At 42.5% G+C, this 21,169-nt stretch overlaps 1 protein-coding gene across 2 annotated transcripts in view; it reads left to right on the forward strand.

Annotated features, from left to right (window-relative positions):
- Positions 1–2,704: 2,704 nt before the first annotated feature.
- Positions 2,705–21,169, forward strand: part of GAREM1 (GRB2 associated regulator of MAPK1 subtype 1) — a 233,616-nt gene continuing 215,151 nt past the window's right edge. For both annotated transcript variants that reach the window (XM_070361476.1, XM_005903353.2), the window contains exon 1: positions 2,705–3,272. In XM_070361476.1, coding sequence (XP_070217577.1) covers positions 3,152–3,272 — 121 coding nt within the window. In that variant the 5' untranslated portion in view covers positions 2,705–3,151. The remainder of the gene's footprint in view (positions 3,273–21,169) is intronic.

Consider the following 21,169-nt stretch of genomic DNA (forward strand, 5'->3'; position numbering starts at 1 on the left):
TTACTTAAATAGAAAAAAATAGCTGGCATTTGATTGCTTTTCAGTTCAGTTCAGTTCAGTCGCTCAGTCATATCTGACTCTTTGCAACCCCATGGACTGCAGCACGCCAGACCTCCCTGTCATCACCAACTCCCAGAGTTTACTCAAACTCATGTCCATTGAGTCAGTGATGCCATCCAACCATCTCATCCTCTGTCATCCCCTTCTCCTCCCACCTTCAATCTTTTCCAGCATCAGGGTCTTTTCAAATGAGTCAGCTCTTTGCATCAGGTGGCCAAAGTATTGGAGTTTCAGCTTCAACATCAGTCCTTCCAATGAATATTCAGGACTGATTTCCTTTAGGATTGACTGGTTGGATCTCCTTGCAGTCCAAGGGACTCTCAAGAGTCTTCTCCAACACCATAGTTCAAAAGCATCAATTCTTCGGCACTCGGCTTTCTTTATAGTCTAACTCTTACATCCATACATCTCACATCCATACATGACTACTGGAAAATTGGTTCCTTTTAATTTTTAAAAATTCTTCTTTCTGTGAGCAAAACTTCGAACTTTATGGACCTCTGATTCCGAGTGAAAATGTTAGTCTCTCAGTTGTTCGCCTCTTCACCACCCCCTGGACTATAACCCGTCAGGCTCCTCTATTTGTGGAATTCTCCAGGCAAGAATACTGGAGTGGGTTGCCATTTTCTTCTCCAGGGAAGATTCTGACCCAGCGATCTGAACAGTGATCACCTGCATTGGAGGCGGATTCTTTTCCATCGGAGTCACGAGGGATTTGGAGTAAAACAGACTAAAAACTCCTCCCCCCACCTTTTTTTCCAAGACTTTCCCGAAAACTTCACATCAGTGACACAAAGCTGAAAACTTTCAGCAGAAGATTTTGTGAAAATCATTGTCAGTGCTTCCAAGGGGGAGGACAGGGAAAGTGTGAGAAGCATCTCCAGGGTTTTTCTGTAATTGCTGCTGCTACTGCTGCTAAGTCGCTTCAGTCCTGTCCGACTCTGTGTGACCCCATAGATGGCAGCCCACCGGGCTCCCCTGTCTCTGGGATTGTTCAGGCAAGAACACTGGAGTGGGTTGCCATTTCCTTCTCTAATGCATGAAAGTGAAAAGTGAAAGTGAAGTCGCTCAGTCATGTCCGACTCTTAGAGACCCCATGGACTGCAGCCTACCAGGCTCCTCCATCCATGGGATTTTCCAGGCAAGAGTACTGGAGTGGGATGCCACTGCCTTCTCTTCTGTAATTGCTATGGAGAGGTTTATTCATTGGCACAGACCTAAGCCAGCCATCTGAAAGGCAGTGGTTGTTTCCAAGTCCCCCTGGGCAGGTGAAGCAGGTGTTTGTTTTGTCTTCCATGCACTGTACACTGAATACGTAATGAAAAATATAAAGAACTGATCTATGTAACCCTTTCACCTGGCCACCACTCACCTCTGCTGGTGTGTGTGCTGTGTGCTAAGTCGCTTCAATGGTGTCCCACTCTTTGCAACCTATGGACTGTAGCCCGCCAGGCTCCTCTGTCCATGAGATTCTCCAGGCCAGAATACTGGAGTGAGTTGCCATTTTCTTCTCCAAGAATCTTCCCAACCCAGGCCTCTTACGTCTCCTGCATTAGCAGGCAGGTTCTTTACCACTAGCGTCACCTGGGAAGCCATTATTTTGCTGGTGTAAAATAATATTAAAAAAAAAAAAAGTAGCAATTAAAAGTTAGGATGTGCTTAAAGAAACAGGAATCTTACAGCCACCTCTGAGCTCTGTCTGCAGGGAGTAGGCCACAGTCAATATTGGGGAAAACAGAGTGTTTATCACAGAAAGTGGACTGTGGGCTTGAATCCAGGCATATCCATCTACAAGTGCACAATCTTGCCAATTTACCAAATGTCTTGGTACGTATATCTAGAAAACGAGGATTATTCCAACCCTGGGAGAGAAATGAGTGAGAAAAGCATGTGACAACAGCTGGTTCCCGTCACCTCCCAGTAAATTGGCATGTCTGTGGCTGTTGGTCTCAACCTCCGCTGTCTCCAGCAGCTTGTCGGTACAATGAAGGTGCCAACCTGACAGTCATCTTCCCTTATGTGGGTACTGATAATTCGTTACCTTTCTGTTTCTCGGTGATTAGGCCTTTTTCATTCTGCCTTGTAGCCAGAGTCTGGTGTAAAATAATCTTAAAACTTGAGTCTAGACTCAAGGGGGTAACTTCCGGCTGCGTTTCTGGAGAGTTTTAGGGCTGTCGGGGCGGGGTGGCGGGAGGCACGCCAGGGGATGGATGCTTTTCCCAGCGGTGGCACTCTCAAGAGATGGGCACCACACAGATCTCTTGCGCCTATAACAGCAACTCCAGCGCCACGGTGGGGGTGGACCGGAGAGGGAGTTACATCTGCAAGACGAGTGAGATTCCCGAGCTCGCCGTGTTCCTCCGGGGCGCCCTCCGGGCAGGCCCCGGGAAAGCGAAGGAATGCGGGCGCGCGGCGGCGCCGGGCGAGGCTGCAAGGCGCCGGAGCGGTCGGACGGGGGAGCGAGAGCTAAAGCTTGCGGAGCGCGCCCAGACGCCCGCTGGATCCGGGAGCCGCCGCCTAGCCGAGCCCGCCCGGCTGCGGGGGGCGGGGGAGGCCGAGCGGGAGGCGGGGCGGAGCGGGCGGCGCCGGGGAGGCGGAGGCGGGGTCTCTCCGAGCTGCGCAGGCGTTGCTCGCACCTTGTTGATTAGTCAGTGCTGGGAGCGCTGCTATGGCGTTTCTCAGACCCGCGGCTCCTCCTCACACGCTCCAGGCGGAGGGAAGGAGGGGTGAGAGGAGGAGGAGGCGAGCGGGCGGCCGCCGCAGCTGCAGACCCGGGGCCAGAGGAGGAGGCGGAGCGGGAGCCGCTGCAGCCACCCCGGCCGCCGCGGGGCTGCTGCGAGTCCTCTCCGGGCTTGAGGGCACGCGGGGCGCCCCAGCCATGCCCCGCAGCGGCAGCTGAGCCGGCCGCGGGCCCCCTCCGTCCCTCCCTCGCTCCCGGCTGCCGCAGCCGCCGCCGCGCCCCCGGACTGCCCGCGGCGGGAGTGCCGGGCGCCCCTCGCGCGTCCCAGCTCCGCGAGCGCGAGCAGCGGCGGCCGCCGAGGCGCGGGGTGGTGCCGGCGGCGGGAGCGCGGGGCCGGAGGAGGCGGGGAAGATGGACCCGGCGCCCTCGCTGGGCTGCAGCCTCAAGGATGTGAAGTGGAGCTCGGTGGCCGTTCCGCTCGACCTGCTGGTCAGCACTTACCGACTGCCCCAGATTGCGCGGCTGGACAGCGGTGAGTCCCCGCCCGCGAGCCGCAGTCTTGGCTGGGCTGTGCGCGCCTGTGCCGGGGAGGGTGGGACCCGGTGGGGAGTGGGCTGCCCGCCCCCCCGGCGTTGGACTTGGCCCGAGCGGCTGCCGCAGCCCTGGCGCGTCGCTCTCAACTCCCCCCAGCAGCAGCTAGAGATGTGAAAATCAGAGCCCTTGCAGGATAATTAAAAAGGACGCCAAAAAAAAAAAAAAAAAATCAACATTAGGGAAACCTCTGCAGATAGTAATCTTGGAGGCGAGCTGTCCCTCCCTACCCGCCTGCAAGAATTACTCAACCTGAGAAACCCTGAAGAGTTAGCTTAGGTAACTTTCTCACAAAATAATTGTGCTTTGGGTGGCATCTTTATTTTGGCAACTCTCCCCCTCCCCTCCCCAAGAAGGAGCAGATTTTAGGGGGAAAGGTCCTGGGTGACCAATGAAAGAGATCACATTTCTCAGAGACCTTTTATTACAGCTTGTCTGTTTTGTTTAAGTCAACTGAAAGTAATTTAGAGCTGTGTAGCAAATGTTTTTAGTAGAGGTGATGGTATGCTTAAGGTTAATTATTAGCTTAGTGCATTTCCAGCCTGGAAAAAAAACTGAAGTCCCGAAAACCTGTATTGACCTGGAACCTGAGCTCAAAACTAAGACATGCTCGTGTTTCCTGAAATTGACAACCAGAGACTAACCCCACGTCTCCCAGCTGTTTGTTCTGCAGGTTGACATCTGCAAACAGGTAGATAGATGTGCATACTGTTAAGATACTTTTCGGTTTGAGAGCTGTGACAGACAAGGTGGCAGTTTAGGTGTGTTTTGCCTTTTGTGTTTTCGTAATAACTTCTGTTGATTTTGGCTTCGTGCGGTTTCAGACTGTTTGCAGAAACAAGCTGGCCTCTGCTATGGGGCTGCTTGAAGCACCTGGGCCCAGGCGGGCAGGCAAGTGTATAAAGCTGTGCTCTCACCAAATCAGCACTGAGCAGAAAGGTGTCATTTCTGCTCAAAGGACTTGGGTTGCTCCTTTTTCTCTGGAGTCCAGGCATGTGTAACATGAGACGTTATAAGTGTCTAAAGGCATTTTTGTTCCCTTTCTTCTGAGGAGTTAGATTAGACGTTTGAAGTACTGATGTGAAAAATAAAGGCAGGAGAGTTCAGGATCACTGTAAAACAGTCTCCCCGTGCTTACTAGCTTTGTTTAATTGGTGGTGGTAGTCGTGGGCATTGGGAATAAGCTAAGAGTTCGGAAAGTAGTGATGAAGGGCAGGTGAGTTCAGGGACGGTCAGGTGGTATGTTTGAGGCATTTCTGCTTGGAGTGGGAGTGCTTTAAATATGTCTGCAGGTCTGAATCAGAGAGAGAGTGTGTGTGTACTCTGAGTTTCATTTATTCTTACATTGTATGCAATTGTGTATACTGAAAGGTTATAGAATTCCTCACTTTTTCCTATCTCTCATCTCTGTTCACATCACCAAAACTTACTAGCTAGATGGTGAACATGGATGTGTGTGGTGTAAAAGTCACCCAAAAGTTTCATTAAACAAAATTTTAAGAGGCTGAATGTCAGTTGCAGACATAACTTTCAGCTTTACAATCCACTTACCTCTCCCTGCCATTCATAAAAAGGATCTGAATCAGCAGTGTACTCATCCCACACTTCTTTTTCAAATTAGGACGTGGGTAGCAAGTCTTAACAGTGTGTCCTTTCAAGCTGTGGAATGGATTTTGATCACTGTGTGTAATTCCAATTCTGTATTGTAAAGTTTCTGTTATTACTGCTTGAGGATCACAGTGGCATATACAAATTTGGAATCATAGCCAAATACTGCTTTATACTTTGGTCCTTTCACTTAATCTCATCTTATTTAAAAAAAAATTTTTTTTTAAGCTGCATGCTGTTTCATGGGATGATGGCTGTACTATATATCGAGTCCCCTGCTGCTGCTAAGTCGCTTTAGTCGTGTCTGACTCTGTGCGACCCCGTGGACGGCAGCCCACCAGGCTCCCCTGTCCCTGGGATTCTCCAGGCAAGAACACTGGAGTGGGTTGCCATTTCCTTCTCCAATGCATGAAAGTGAAAAGTCAAAGTGGACACCAAAGCTGCTTCATTTTATGAATTTTAAGTTGTGATGTAATGAATACTCTTATACATAAATCTATTTGTTTGGATTAGGATATATTCCTCCCCTGCTGAATAAGCATGTAAATCCTTTTTAAGTCCTTGTTACACATTGCCAAATTGCTTCAGAGACTAAAGGTTATACTCATGCTCAAGGGAGAATCATGGGAGTAGCAGTTTCCCTACAACCTTAAAATAATAAGTATTTTACAAACAACTAGAACCAATAAACTTTGCTAATTTGAAGGGCGGAAAGTGTTAGATTACCAATTAAATTTGGATAGACTTTAAAAGAGTTGGTCATAGATTCCATGTTTATTTTTTTAAATGTGTCACAGCAGTGCGCAGAACACGTTAAGGACATGCTGCCATGCTGTATGTGAAATTTGTGCAGCCCTCATTCCTGTGTATGTCCTTTTGCCAGCTTTAGTGCTGCAGGTACATTTTATACACACACACACATACATACACCCTATACTTAGACATGAAAGGTAGTCATTTTCCAAATCACTTGTTTTCAGAGAGGTTAGAAAGGAATGGAAAAACATGGCAGTAGTTGACATTATGCCAAGAGGAAACTATTGGCTGATTGTAAGCAATCATTTAAAAAAAAAATCAAACATCTAATTTCAGAACTGTTGATTATTGGATGCCTACTATGTGCTGGTCGGTTTCTAAGTGCTTGATGTATCTTGTCTCAAATCCTTAGCACTCCATTTTAAGGACTTTGGGAACCTGAGGTTTGGAGAAATTGAGCAACATACCTAGTAAATGATGGATTGTGATTTTTAGCCGACTTTCCAACTCTGAAGACAGACCTTTTATCTTAAACTGTACTACCTCCTTATACTAAACAGGAGTAGATTTAGAGTAGATCTAACGTCTGGTCTAAAGAGCCCCACCGTCTCTCTTGAGAGGTGGAGGACCGGAAAGTCAATATTTTTAGAACAGAGTAGACATCGAATTAAGTGCTGGCCTCATCCATCATATTTAGACGATTTTCTGCTTCCCAAAAGAGTGGCTGAAAAGCGGTAAGGGGCAGAGAAGAAAGTAAAGAATCAGAGAAAGAAGGCAAAAAGTAGAGTCTGAGGGCCAAGGGTATGTAGACACGCCTGTTGAGAGCACTTTAGGACGTTTGCCACATTTAACATACTAACTACACAGTAAGAGCTTTCCAGTTCTTTGCCTCCTGCATGTCACTCATGAATTGCCAGACACATTCACTGTTCCACTCCCAGTGGTGAAATTTGTCATCGTTTAAGATAAATACAAAATTAGTGAGTCTTTTTTGCCTGGGAAGTCCCATGGACAGAGGAGCCTGGCGGGCTATAGTCTGTGGGATCACTAGAGTCGGACATGACTTAGCGACTAAACCACCACCACCACCACAGTATGGCCTCATGAGTCTTTCTGGAGACTAAAAGAAAAGTAGAGGTTCTCCTTAAGAAAGACATCTCTTCAGCCAGAATCTCACGCCGTTCTGCAACGCAGTTAAAATCAGATATTTAACCTCATCATCAGTCTTGGAAACTGTTGGCTGTAGAACCAGGTTCAACAAATGTCTTTATGACCGAGAGGGTGGAGAGAATAATCCTCACCCATCATCAGCCCGTCCACACTTAGGGCCAGGTAGGTGGGGAAATTTTTCTTTTTTCTCTGTCTCTTCAGTATTTTTTCTTGGAAGGGCTCTGAAGAGCTGTTCTCCAGCCATACTCTTCCAACTTTTTTGCTCTTACAGCACCTGAAAGATTCTGTAAAAGCCTGTACTCTAAGCACATTTCAAGTTAATTGCTAAAACTTTTCATCTTAAATTTAAATAGTTGTAGAGGATGTTATTTTTCATCATACCATCAACGTTGACTTTTCAAGTTATTGCATTGTTTAAAAAACTCTAGTAGAATCTATATTTGATTCCCTCATAACTTCTCTTATAGCTCAGTTGGTAAAGAATCTGCCTGTAACACAGGAGACCCTGGTTCAATTCCTGGGTCCGGAAGATCTCCTGCAGAAGGCATAGGCTACCCACTCCAGTGTTCTTGGGCTTCCCTTGTGGCTCAGCTGGTAAAGAAAGTGAAGTCACTCAGTCGTGTTTGACTCTCTGCTACCCAATGGACTGTAGCCTACCAGGCTCCTCCTTCCATAGGATTTTCCAGGCAAGAGTACCAGAGTGGGTTGCCATTTCCTTTTCCAGGGGATCTTCCCAACCCCGGGATCAAACCCGGGTCTCACGCATTGCAGGCAAACGCTTTACCCTCTGAGCCACCAAATCCATCTGCAACGCGGGAGACCTGAGTTCAATCTCTGGGTTGGGAAGATCTCCTGGGGAAGAGAAAGGCTACCCACTCCAGTATTCTGGCCTGGAGAATTTGGGTTGCAAAGAGTCAGACACGACTGAGTGACTTTCACTTCACTTCATGTTTGATTGTCAACGTTATTCATTTTTGAAATGCACGAATAAGTTCTTAACAGTTAAAATTTTTATGTCTTTCCTTTTTTCTCCTTAAATTCATATTTCCATTTCCTTTCTCCTACAGAATTTTACTCCAATGGAATATAGTTTTTTTTTTTTTTTTTTCTGTTAGAAGGAAGGGTTTATTACTTGCAGTAAATAAAGAGAACACCAGAGATCTTTCCCAAAGCAGTGTCTTATCGATCACTGCCTTACTTTCTGTACCAAAAAAAGAATATAAATCAAAAACTAGTATTTCGTATTTCATTTGGCCACAGGCCCTTTTTATTTAAATATTTCAGGTTGTTTAAAACAAAGAAGTGGAAATTACCTGTGTTAGGAAAGGAGATACTCAAATGCTGGAGACTTGCACTCCTCAGCAGGGATCAGCATTTTCATTTGTTCTTTTGTTAGTCGCCCCATTCCCTGGGATCTTTACACCCTGGGGTAATGCAGATTAGAAAGATCTGGTGAAGTTGATCCAGAGGACTGCTTTTGTAAAGTGGGAGAAGGACCTTTGGGAGGGGGAGGTAATAAAGGACAGCTGCCATTCATTGTAGGAGGGATGTTCTTCCATCACAGTTACAGTTTCAGGCAATCAGTTTTTAGACAGGAGAGTATTTGAAAGTTGGGGACTTGGAAATTGACTCACTTCAATGGTGACTCAGACGGTAAAGAATCCACCTGTAATGCAGGAGACCTGGGTTCGATCTCTGGGTTGGGAAGATCCCCTGGAGAAGGGCATGGCAACACACTCCAGTATACTTGCCTGGAGAATCCCATGGACAGAGGAGCCCGGTGGGCTACAGTCCATGGGGTTGCAAAGAGTTGGACATAACTGACTGACTAAGCACAACACATAGTTGTGATGATGAAGCCCTTGCGAAGTGTTGGCTTTGCTTCAGACACGTACCCTAGTTCAACGAATGCTGGTCTAGAGCAGGAAAGATGAGTGTATGGTCCTGCTTGCTGAAAGAAAGAAGATGACATAGGCTGCATGAACTGCCAGGGAGAGAGAAATAAAGATGGTAGGCATTGGAGGCAGCTGCGTTGGGTGGATAGCTGCACTTTCTCTCTCTCCACCATGAGGAGGAAGCAGAGTTGATTCCAAGCCCCACGTGTGTGGCATGCTGGGGGCTTTGGTATTTGCTTTCTGCGGAGCTCCTTCTCTTAACTGTACCGTTCAAGTGCCTGGAGAGCTGATGGAGCAGAAACAACTGTGGCCACTCAGATGGCCGAGAGGCTCCACGTGGCTGTTGAAAGTGTCACAGGTGTTTTTAGATTCAAGTGTTATCTTTGAAATTTTTAGTAGGCACTCATCAATGCTTTTATTGGATTGAAGATGATTTTCTGAGAATCTGTAGTTGAATAACTGTTAGCAGGAAAGAGGTGCCTAGTGTGTTATACACAAGGTAGGTTTTGAAGAAAGTCTCTTGAATATTCTTTTATATACTGTCATTTTCCTCTAGTTATCATGTATTTGAGTTGGCCATGCATAACAGGATCTTGTGGAGGACGGTGGATGGTTATCAACATTTAGACTCGTAAGATGAGATTTGGACATGGCTCCTTATTTTAAATGCTCTTGCTTTTCAAATAAGATGTCGATTTTGAAAGTCTTAAGGGAGTATCCATGTGATAAGAAAAAAAGAATCTTGAGATGCTCAGTTCATCTGTAAAAGGAAAACTGGTTTGATCATTGCGATTGACTGTATCATAGTTTAAAGAGAGTATTTTAGTCTCTTTACCTCATTTGGCTTCCTTATTGAAATACCAAGTTCTAGTCGACCAGCTTGTAAACTCATTTATTTTTGTCTGAGATTCCTGAGGTATCTGTCTTTTCACTAAAAAAGCTCCAGTTCTAGGAAGACTCATAAACTCCTTCTTGTCTTTAGCAGGACTATCAATCTTAAAAAAACCAGCTATTATATGCAACTTGAAAAATAACTCTTTATTGTTTACGTATTATTTTGTCATACTTGATAAAATATAAAATGCTTGCTAAAATATTTTTTAAATCTCATGGGATTAATTCTTCTTTAGATGACATTTCCACATGAAGTTGTTTCCCCACATCTCAAACCTCCACCCCCTATTCCCAGTTTCATAAGAACATTTACCCAAATTTCATTAAAAGGATAAAAAATTTAATAAATTATCATGATTTCCCAGCTCCTAGCACACTTCCTGGTATGTAGGAGGCATTCAGTAAGAATTTAATGAATGAATGAATAAATCTCAATGTTAAAATTTTTAAGGTCCAAAGTAGATTACTAAAGCTGTCTATGGCCTCTGCAAGTCTAACAGAATTTAACTTTTGATTCAGTTGAGATACACAGACTAAGGTGGTAGGTCCTAAAATTAGCAGTAGGAAAAATAGAGACTAGTAAGATCATGATGAAATAATGATTCTTAGGTTCATTAGTTATCCATCTTTAAATAAATTATTTCTAGCAATTAAAACTCATTTTTTAAAGGCCTTTTTTTTCTCTTTGCTTTCTTACTCGTTCTTTCATTCTGAAATTCAGATGCCTTCTTCACATGTTACATGTAGTATGTCATTAAATTTTTAGCCTTCTGTCACCTAGAATGCCATACATCTTTGGAGCTAGTCAACTCTTACAATAAGAAAGAACCTGATTGGATAGCCAGCTCACCATTTAACTATCCATTGTTTCATCTTTTCAGAGCATCAGGGGTTTTACTTCTAAGCAAAGCAAGCCGCTTCGTTTAAGTAGTGTTGCAAAACTACTACTGCTAATTTGGTACAGTTGTTGTTTTCCTAGAATAGCCCCAAGATTGACTTGAAACCATAGTCTCTTAATCCCAGACAGTGAGTTTCCTTTTATGCCATTGCAGGAGTAGTACATAGTGGTAGGAGGAGGAGGAAAACCCAGTTTTCCTGAGCCCTTTTCTAGCTCTGTGGATGAATTACTTTATACTATAAGGCAAGTCATTTTAATTGATTCTGCTAATTCTTAAACTTACTTTGAAATAAATATTTAAATATCACTTGAGCTTTGATGGCTTAATGGTTGTTTAATGAATATCAAGTTATTGAATTTAAAATGCAATGTGAAGTCATAGTTATGAAGCTGTTATTTAGGTTAATATGTAACATGTACAGTAAGTTATTATGATTAGGTCTGATTATAGCTTAGAGAGGAATAGAATTGTGAGCAGAGCTTATGTGTGTATCCTTGTGAAGATTTTTGAATAGGCTGTGTTCTGTTGTTTCTTTCCATTCAGTAAAGAAAAATTTCTCGGTAAGTTCCCCTCCCCCTGCAAAGTGATAGTTTTCTCAGTAATAGATGTTAAGATGTTAGAAATGAAACTTTGCTCTTGATAATTAGTTCAAATTGACAGTATTTTCCTCCTAGCAGGAAACTAGATTCAAATACCTAAAAGTAACTGGAAAAGGGTAAATATTTACTTTGCTATTTTTAAACATATCTGTTATCTTGTAGGTAATTAGGAAGCATTGGTTGTAAGAGACTTTGTCATCCATTCAAAAAAAGGTTAATGAAATGCCAGAGGAAACTCGCTTGAATAACTCCAGGACATTCATCCACGCAGATGCCACTCTCTTCCTTGAGTGGGCAAGTAAGGGATGGCTAGAATCAAAGACCTAATATCTATTTTATTGTCATTCCTGATCCTCTGTAGCTTATCTTATGAATCCTTCACTTTGTTTCAGGTTAACATATAAAGTAATAAGGAATCCATTTTTACCTTGGATCACTGACTCATAAAATCAATCAAGCACCAGACCCAAGTTAAAAATAATTTAATTAGTTATGCCTAAAGAGAGAGAGCACGCTCATGAAGGTTCAGATTACTTAAAAATAAATAACATAAAGCTTTATTAAGATATTCTACTTTTATTTTTTCCTGTTTATTTTGGTCCACTCTTTGGTCTGTTAAGAGGAAGGGAGCCACGGAGAATAGACAAGATCAAGAGAAAAATTTTCAGAAGCTTATCATGGCTAGGTACATCACTTTAGGTTCATTTTAACTGTATGTAACAGGACCAAAAATAATAATAATAGCAATAATGGCTTATCCAACATGGAGATTTCTTTCTTTCTCAAATAACAAAAGTCTGAAGAAACATGGCCCAGAATGACAGGGCAGAATGACAAGAACCCAGGCTTCTCATGGCTTTCTGCTCTGTCATCCTCAGTAGGTAGTTTTCACTTCATGGTTCTCAGTGGCTGCTGGAGCTCTAGCCATCATGTCTGCATCCCAGATAGAAGGAAGGGCCCAAGGGTATGTCTCACCATCGATCCTACACTGCCTTGCACTCACATCTCATTGGTCAAGACTTACATACTGCTATGTGGACAGGAAGGCGAGTGGAATCTTAATTGGGCACAGTGCAGGAAAGGGGGTCATTGAATATTGGGAGTTACCCGTCAGCCTCTGCCTTTTAGATTTTTGCCTTGATGCCTTGCATTTTCTTTTTTCTTCTACCCAGAACTTACTAAAACAGTCATGCCTTGGGCCCCAGTTCCTAGACATTTCCTTGTTTGGGTTCTTCTGCAGTTAAGAGAGTAGGAACTTCTTGCCCCAACTTTTCTCTCTTCATCCTTGAGCTAAAACCTTAAAGCGGCTCTGTATAAGAGGCTCTTTATTAGAGGTTGGAAGTACTTTTTCAGTAAGCAGGAAAAGTTGTATACTCTTAAGACATTGTTGGAAGGCACTCTCGCATTCTTTTTTGGTTTGCCTACTTTTCAGATTTTGCCCTTGACCTGATGCACACAATGGGGATAGTTGTCCAATTTTTTAAACTATTTCTTTTGCCAGAGAGGCTTAGTGGTTGGTTTTTTGTTTTTTTTTTTAAACATACTTACTATTCCCCACTGTCACCCCCAATATCATTATTATAGAGAGTTTTACTATGGAAACATAGAAAATGACAGAAATGAATATCAATGTTAATTCCAGAGGTTATATAATTGTTATGTAACCGTTATTAACATTTTCCTATTATGCAGGCATGCCGCGTACATGGAGAATGTATATAAAGTGAGACTAAACTGTATATGTGCTTGGTTGCTAAGTCGTGTCTGATTCTTTGTAACCCCATGGACTGTATAGCCTGTCAGCCTCTTCTGTCCATGGGATTTCCCAGCAAGAATACTCTAGTGGGTTGCCATTTCATCCTCCAGGGGATCTTCCTGACCCAGGAATGGAACTTGAGTCTCCTGCGACTCTTGCCTTGGTGGGAGGGTTGTTTACCACTGAGCCACCCGGGAAGCCCTAAACTGTATATGAAAATGAAAGTGTTATTCTTTCAGTCATGTCTGATTCTTTGTGACCCCATGAACTGTAGCCTTCCTGGTTCCTCTGTCCATGGGATTCTCCAGGCAAGAATACTGGAGTGGGTTGCCATTCCCTTCTCCAGCGGATCTTCCCATCCCAGGGAGCGAACCTGGGTCCCCTGCATTTCAGGCAGATTCTTTACTGTCTGAGCCGCCAGGGAAGCCCAAATTGTATATAAAACTTAAAATTTTACATTATATCGTGAGCATTTTCCTTCATTATTAATCTTCTTTGAAAATAAAATTGTCATGACCGAATGCAATTCTGTTGTTACCAATTAACCATTATTTATTTGACCATTTTCTGCTTGCTAGACATTCAGTTGTTTTGAGTGTCATTTTTTGAGGCTATCTTTATACTTAAATTTGTCTGTTTTGTACATCATTCATTATTTGAGGTTCCTGGAAGTGGGATTAAAAAAAAATTTTTTTTTTTAGGTTGTTGATGCGTATTGCTAATTGTAGCCAGGAAAGTTTGCACCATTAGCAGTTAATATCAGTGTGCATCATTGAATATCAGAGTTTTTTTTTCAGTCTTTGCTAATTTAGGTGATCTAAAAATTGGTACTTTTTCTAATTTGCATCACTTTGAAGGCTACTAGAATAAATTCAATGATTGTTTCATATTGTGAATTTTATAAGTTAGTTATTCAGTTGTTTTCGGTAGAATTTTTTTTTCCTCCAAAGCTCCTGTAATAAAAATGAAATCCTAGTGTCCTTTATTCTTGTTTTTTTTTTTTTTTTTTTTGTAGGATGTTTATAATAATCTCTAGGCTTCATGGGGGTTTAATCACTTTATAAACTTTTGTTCCATTTTTCTCTGGTTAACGTTCATAAATAGGCATTACCTGTTTCTGAAATTGAATAATTATGGTTAATTACTTTTCTTCATCAAGTTGGATATTGGATTTAAATATTACGTTCAGTATTGCATTGTGGTCAGTCAATAATCTCATGAAAATCTTGGTAAAAACCATATTGTGTGTTAGCAATTATAATTGTACAATATTTAAGTTCAAGTCATGGATAGTTCCTCGTTGGTACGTCACTGTTGACAAATTCCTGTACATTGCCTAAAACTAAGCTGCCAAGCTATGTTCATCACTATTTGATTTTAAAGACTAAGAATGAATGAATACGTTTATGAAAATGTCATTATTTTTATATGTAATCTATAATGAACCCTGAGGTGCTGCATTTAGGGCAGTTAGAGTTTCTGTTCCATTTCCTATTCTTTCTTTTTGTAAGAGTTAGGTTTCAGCAACTTGAGAGCCTGTTGAAGCTTAGAATCTGAGTATGAATGCAGGAGAATAAATGCTAGAGATTCACAGATAACTTCAAGACCAGGAGGGAAGCAAATGTGATAGTTTGAATGTCATTTCATTTCCTCTGCTGAATATCTGTGCAAGTGTCGACGTCAGTGTAATGGTTAAGAAGAAGGGAACCAGAGATAAGAGGAGGCAAGCTGGGTTTAATTCTCTCTATGTATAGGCAGTGATTGATGGGGGAATCAAAAATGTTTTCTGTTGCCAGCTTGACACCTGAGGACTCTATAAATAGTTGTCTTTATCAGAAGGTTGAGGTGGCAGTTGCTGAAAGCACAGTACAAGATGACTTTAAGAGAATCTTTTAGCATCAGAGAAGAACCCTCAAGCCAGCTTCACAGAGGATCAGGGAATTCTGAAATTGTTCTTGCCCTCCCTCCAGTTTGCTGTCTTCTTGACTCAGCTGGGAAGATTTCAATCTGAGCAGGTTGTTCACAGTTTGAGTACAATCGATGTCAGAGGAGTTTCATGCTAATAAGTGGAGACTAGACAGGGAAGGAAGAAGGGAAATATATGAACTAAGTTATAAACATCATTTACAGTCTATCTAGTTTTTTAAATTGTCACAATGAAATAGAATTTCATTTCTCCCAATTATAAACATCATGCATTCACTATTAAGAATTTGAATACATGGAAATATGTAAAAACTTAAGGTTATCTGAGGTCCCACCACCCTGAGATAACCGTGATTGTCCTTTCATGCATCCCCTATTCTCTTCTCTCCCACACTCTTATAATTTTAGAGAAATGAGACATTTTAGCTACCACTTTTTTTGTTTCTCCCTTCACGTCAACCCTCATGCCTCCAATCCAATCCTGTCTACCCACACAATCCACTTTAATAATGCAGGAGTTTGCTTCATATTTCCTCCCTACTCATATAATCCTGCATTGACATTAGATGTGTAGTCCACCCCTAGTATCTTTGGGGAATTGATTCCAGAATTCCTGCAGTTACCAAAATCCATCGATGCTGAAGTCTGTATAGTAAACTGGCCATAGTACAGTGACCCTCAGTATCCATGGACTCTACACCCACAGATCCAACCAACCTTCATACAAAGACATATACTGAAATAGGATTCTGTCCTTGCTTTGTGAAAATGGGATTGTATTATATCTATTAATACTTGTATATTATACATACTTCTTGACTTCCTGTTTATGTCACTCTTGAGAATCTTTCTAAATCATCTGGTATAAAACAGATTCATTCCTTTTTAACAGCTGCATAATATTCCATGATGCAGATCTACTCATTCTTCTGTTGATTGATGTCCAACTTATTTCTAGTTATTGGCCTCTGTTAATTATACTTCACTAAACCTGTGGTATTGGAGAAGACTCTTGAGAGTCCCTTGGGCTACAAGGAGATCCAACCAGTCCATTCTGAGGGAGATCAGCCCTGGGATTTCTTTGGAAGGAATGATGCTAAAGCTGAAACTCCAGTACTTTGGCCACCTCATGCAAAGAGCTGACTCATTGGAAAAGACTCTGATGCTGGGAGGGATTGGGGGCAGGAGGAGAAGGGGACGACAGAGGATGAGATGGCTGGATGGCATCACTGACTCGATGGACGTGAGGCTGGGTGAACTCCGGGAGTTGGTGACGGACAGGGAGGCCGGGCGTGCTGTGATTCATGGGGTCGCAAAGAGTCAGACACGACTGAGCGACTGATCTGATCTGAAACCTCCACAAGGCTTCCCTTGTGGCTCAGGCGGTAAAGCGTCTGCCTACAATGCGGGAGACCTGGGTTCTATCCCTGGGTTGGGAAGTTCCCCTGGAGAAGAAAATGGCAACCCACTCCAGTATTCTTGCCTGGAAAATCCCATGGATGGAGGAGCCCAGTAGGCTACAGTCCATGGGGTCACAAAGAGTTGGACACGACTGAGCCACTTCACTTCACTTCAAACCTCCATGTATGTAATGTCATTCATTTGTTCATTATTTCTATAAAATTCTGTGGTTTCTATCACATACCTTGTACTTGTCCCCCAAAACATCTTTGATGACTGTCTTCCTGATTCTCTTAATCTCACATGCAAGGACGAAAATTAAATCCTTTTAGAAGAAACAATTTAGGGAAAGTAGGTGTTCTATCCCAGTGCATGCATGGTAAGTCGCTTCAGTCGTGTCTGACTCTTTGCGACCTCATGGACTGTAACGAGGCCCTCCAGGCTCTTCTGTCCATGGGATTTCCCAGGCAAGAATACTGGAGTGGGTTGCCATTTCCTCCTCCAGGGGTCTTGCTGACCCAGGGGTCAAACCTGCATCTCCTGCATTGGCAGGTGGATTCTTTATCACTGAGCCACCTGGGAACCCTCTGTCCCAATATCAAAACCCAATTCACAGAAGTGGAACTGATTTAATAGAAGTTGCTGAAATGCTGTCTGAAAAGTCAGAAACAATACTCATTTCCATTATTGATGTATGAAAATACCATTTCTCCAAATCTGTGACAACCATTAGATACAAAGTGTACAAGCAGCATTTGCCAGCCTAATGGATACAAAATAAGATCTTTGCTATGTTAAGTTGCATTTCTCTGACCATTAGTGATTTTTGTGCCCTTTTTATGTATCTGTTTATCACTTAGACATACTCTTCTGCAAATTGAAATAATTTTTACTAGTTTTTCTGTTGCATATTTATTCTTGGCAATTTCTAGATGCCGTTTGTGTATTACAGAGATATTTTTTATTTACATTTACTGAATCTGTTGACTTTGTTTATATTATATATATATCCATTCAAGAGCTTAAATTTTTTATTTAGACCAGTCTCCTTTTCCTGTGTTTTCACTCTTGGCTGAGAAAGTGACTCCTGGATTATATATGCATTTTCTTAGATATTCTAGGAAGATTTTTTAATTTTACGTCTTTAGTCTGTCTGGAATTAATTTTTGCATATGACATAAGATTTTTATTTTCTTCCAGACTGTTGTTGTGCCAGTCCATTTATTCAGAAGTAGGCTTACTAAATTGAACTATCTTTGTCCAATTTGTTTTGTTCTTTAACAGTAGAAAATCCACACTTCACCCATACTTGTCTTTCAGGGATTGCCTTGGGATGTGATGGAAAAACATATATGGTTACCGAAATCTGAAAACAATCCCATTATTCCCCGAAGAAAAGGAGTTTGGCTAGATCTGCCCCTAACCTTGCTTTACTCTTTCTTTCCAATAGCTGTGGGAGGCCTGAGATTTGTTTTTCTAAAGAAAATTTTAATTCATTTGAAAGTCAGTGCTACCCTGGTGAGTCTGGGAAATGATAGTAACTTGTTAAATGCCTTCTGAAAGCACAGACCAGATGCTTTGGCAATAAGTTTTCTCCAGGGAAGAATTTGTTTTAAAATGATACTTTACTAAGCTGCTCTGTGTGTGTGTGTGTGTGTGTAAAAGAGTTTGCACCTTTTCAAAATTTCAGAAGAATTTGCAAGTTGAGCTCAGCTTGTTTTTTTAAACTACTTAATTGAAAGTATATTGATTTACCTCATTATTTTGGGGATAAGGAACATACTTCACATACTATTCTTAACGTGTATGTGTGTTTCTTGCTTAAAAACCCCATATTGACTCACATCTGTTCATTTTTAAAGGCTTAAATTTCTCTTATGTTCCGTACCTCCCCACAAATCGTGGATGGCATTGTCTTCCTCATTCCTCTTAATTTCATGTGCAAGGAGCAAAATTAAATCTTTGTAGGAAAAACACAGGGAAATGTGGATGTGATATCTCAGTGTCCCAAACTGCATGAAAAAATGAGAAATAAGTGCAAGAAGAGAATTCATACAGAGATCATTCTCTGAGACTTTTTCTACAGTACGTTATGACCTTTGTGCAGATTTACAGCAAAATCTCAATCCTGCATTCCAGAAAGTCCTCCAGACTTTATGAGCTTGGAGTCGGGTGTGTTTAAAAGTTTCATCACTTCTCTTTTTAGATGTCTTTCTTAGAGCAGGGATCCTGTCTTCTCTTTCCATTGTAACATTTCACAGGGTCTTCTCTTTCCATTGTAGCATTTCACAGGGGCCACCAGATGTGACCCTGCCCCGTGGACCTCTGGACAGTCTGGCTTGTCCCTATTTGCAAGCTCTGCTCGCAGACACACACAGGTGTACACACTGTATTCTTCTGACCTTTTACCAAGTTCTGGACTTGGAAAGAAGGGACAATAATACCAGCAGCCACATCTTTCTGCTTCAGCTCAAGAGTTTTAGAGTCTTTCCCAGTATTCTGACTTCTCAAACTCTCTCAAGCCTTTAAGAGACCTAATATGCATTTGTGCTCAGTCACTCTAGTGTCCGACTCTTTGCGACCCCATGGACTGTAGCCCCCCCACCCGGCTCCTCTGTCCATGGCATTTCCCAGGCAAGAATACTGGAATGGATTGCCATTTCCTCCTCCAGGGGATCTTCCCAAACCAGGGATTGAACCCACATCTCCTGTGTCTCCTGCATTGCAGGTATTCTTTACTGCTGAGCCAATGTCTTAATTTAGGACTTAGTGAATTGTAATTACATATATTAAGAGAGTTGGACTGTGAAGAAAGCTGAGCGCTGAAGAATTGATGCTTTTGAACTGTGGTGTTGGAGAAGACTCTTGAGGGTCCCTTGGACTGCAAGGAGCTCCAACCAGTCCATTCTAAAGGAGATCAGCCCTGGGTGTTCTTTGGAAGGAATGATGCTAAAGCTGAAACTCCAGTCCTTTGGCCACCTCATGCGAAGAGTTGACTCATTGGAAAAGACTCTGATGCTGGGAGGGATTGGGGGCGGGAGGAGAAGGGGACGACAGAGGATGAGATGGCTGGATGGCATCACTGACTCGATGGACATGAGTTTGAGTGAACTCTGGGAGTTGGTGATGGACAGGGAGGCCTGGCATACTGCAATTCATGGGGTTGCAAAGAGTCGGACGTGACTGAGCAACTGAACTGAACTGAACCTCATGAAAAGGTGAAAAATATTCTGAGGCTTAGTGAAGCCAACTCAGTGTTAAAATATTGTTGGTAGACCATTGATATTTGGTTGTACTGTTTAATCAGAAGATTTTTAATTTGTGAGAACGTATGTCAGAGTAGAAATGAACATATTTCACTGATTCTAAGGTACATGTTTCAATATCTATGAGATTGGGATGATAATTAATGGTGTCTCATAGTTTAATCAGCAGCGTTTATTCTTCTTGATTGTTGTAAAATAATGATTGTATTGCAAGTGATGGCATCCTAAACTATATGAACTGTGATAGTTTCATGGAGTATCTTTGCATCAGATCATTTCAAGTGCAAAGCATACGTGTAAAACAAGGATTCTTAGTGGATGTCACTCTACAGGGTAGAAGATAATCCAGACTGAAAATCAAGGAATGTTCCGTGTAATCCATCTCTAACTGAGAAAATATCAAGGTTACATTTATCACTTAACAGACAAGGCAAGGTTCCCTGTTGTATACAATCACAGCATAATTTTCCATCATCCCACATTTTCCAACTTTAAAATATTTGACTTGTTACGACCTCCATAAGGCAGAGACTGTGTCTTTCATGTTCCCCATTGTGTTTCCAGCACCCAACGTGGTTTCCAAACTCTGTCACCTTGGCAACAGGAGGGCGTTCAGTAGAACTTGGTTTAAGCACTCTTCTCTGGCACAATATACAGCGCGCGCATACAGACACACACTGTCTCTCTCACAGTGCAGTGAGTCGAATGGCAGCTTCCAAAAAGACATGTCCATGTCCAGATCACAGGAACCTGTGTGTTAGCTTCTTCACAAAAGGAATTTTTCCAGATGAATTTTGAGATGAAATCAACCTGGATTATACAGATCCACTGACCTGTGTCATTCCAAGAGGAAGGCAGAGGGAGTTTGAGACAGATTCAAGAGGAGGGAGAGCCTGGAGCGACAGAGCCACAAGCCAGGGTTTACCTGAAGCTGCCAGAAGCTGGAAGAGGCAAGGGAGCACAATCTTTCCAGCACCTTCCAAGAAAGCAGTCTTGATTTTGGACTTTTGGCCTTCAAAATTGAGCATAAGTTTCTGTTGTTTTAAGGCACTCAATGTGTGGAAATTTATTATGGCAGCCAGAGGAAACTGCTGTATATATATATACTCACACATGCACAGAAGCACACACACATGTGTGAACACACACAAGTTTTGCTGGCCTATAAGTAAAATGTCAGATAATTTTTTTTAACATTAGAAGCTATAAATATATAACGTCCTTTTCTGGATTTTCCCAGTGTGAACTTTACCCTAACATCCATCAGTAGGCTGATGGATAAGCAGGATTATGGAATGTGGTTTTCACTCTGTGTTTGCTGCACAGCTGTGGCTCACATGCTCACTGTCTTTATCAGCATAATGTCAAGTGCTGGCAACACGAAGGTGAATAAGCACTGTCCTGATGCTCAGGGAATTCCGAGGCCCACTGAGTAGGTAGATGCTTAGAAATAACTATTGTCATATAATAAGCATGGACATGCTTCATCCCAGAGGTAGGTTAATATTGCCAGCAGCTCCGGAGGCAGGTTTCACAGAAACTGTTCCTTGACCACCGAGCCAGGCCCAGACAGAGTGAGTAGGATTTCAGTGGGTTTAGAGGAGGGAGGCTGCTATTCCGGCCCGAGGTTAGGAATATCCTGAACAGAGGCGTGGAAGGGGGTGGGAG

The sequence above is a fragment of the Bos mutus genome, chromosome 24, assembly GCF_027580195.1.
Source record: "Bos mutus isolate GX-2022 chromosome 24, NWIPB_WYAK_1.1, whole genome shotgun sequence".
NCBI lineage: Eukaryota > Metazoa > Chordata > Mammalia > Artiodactyla > Bovidae > Bos > Bos mutus.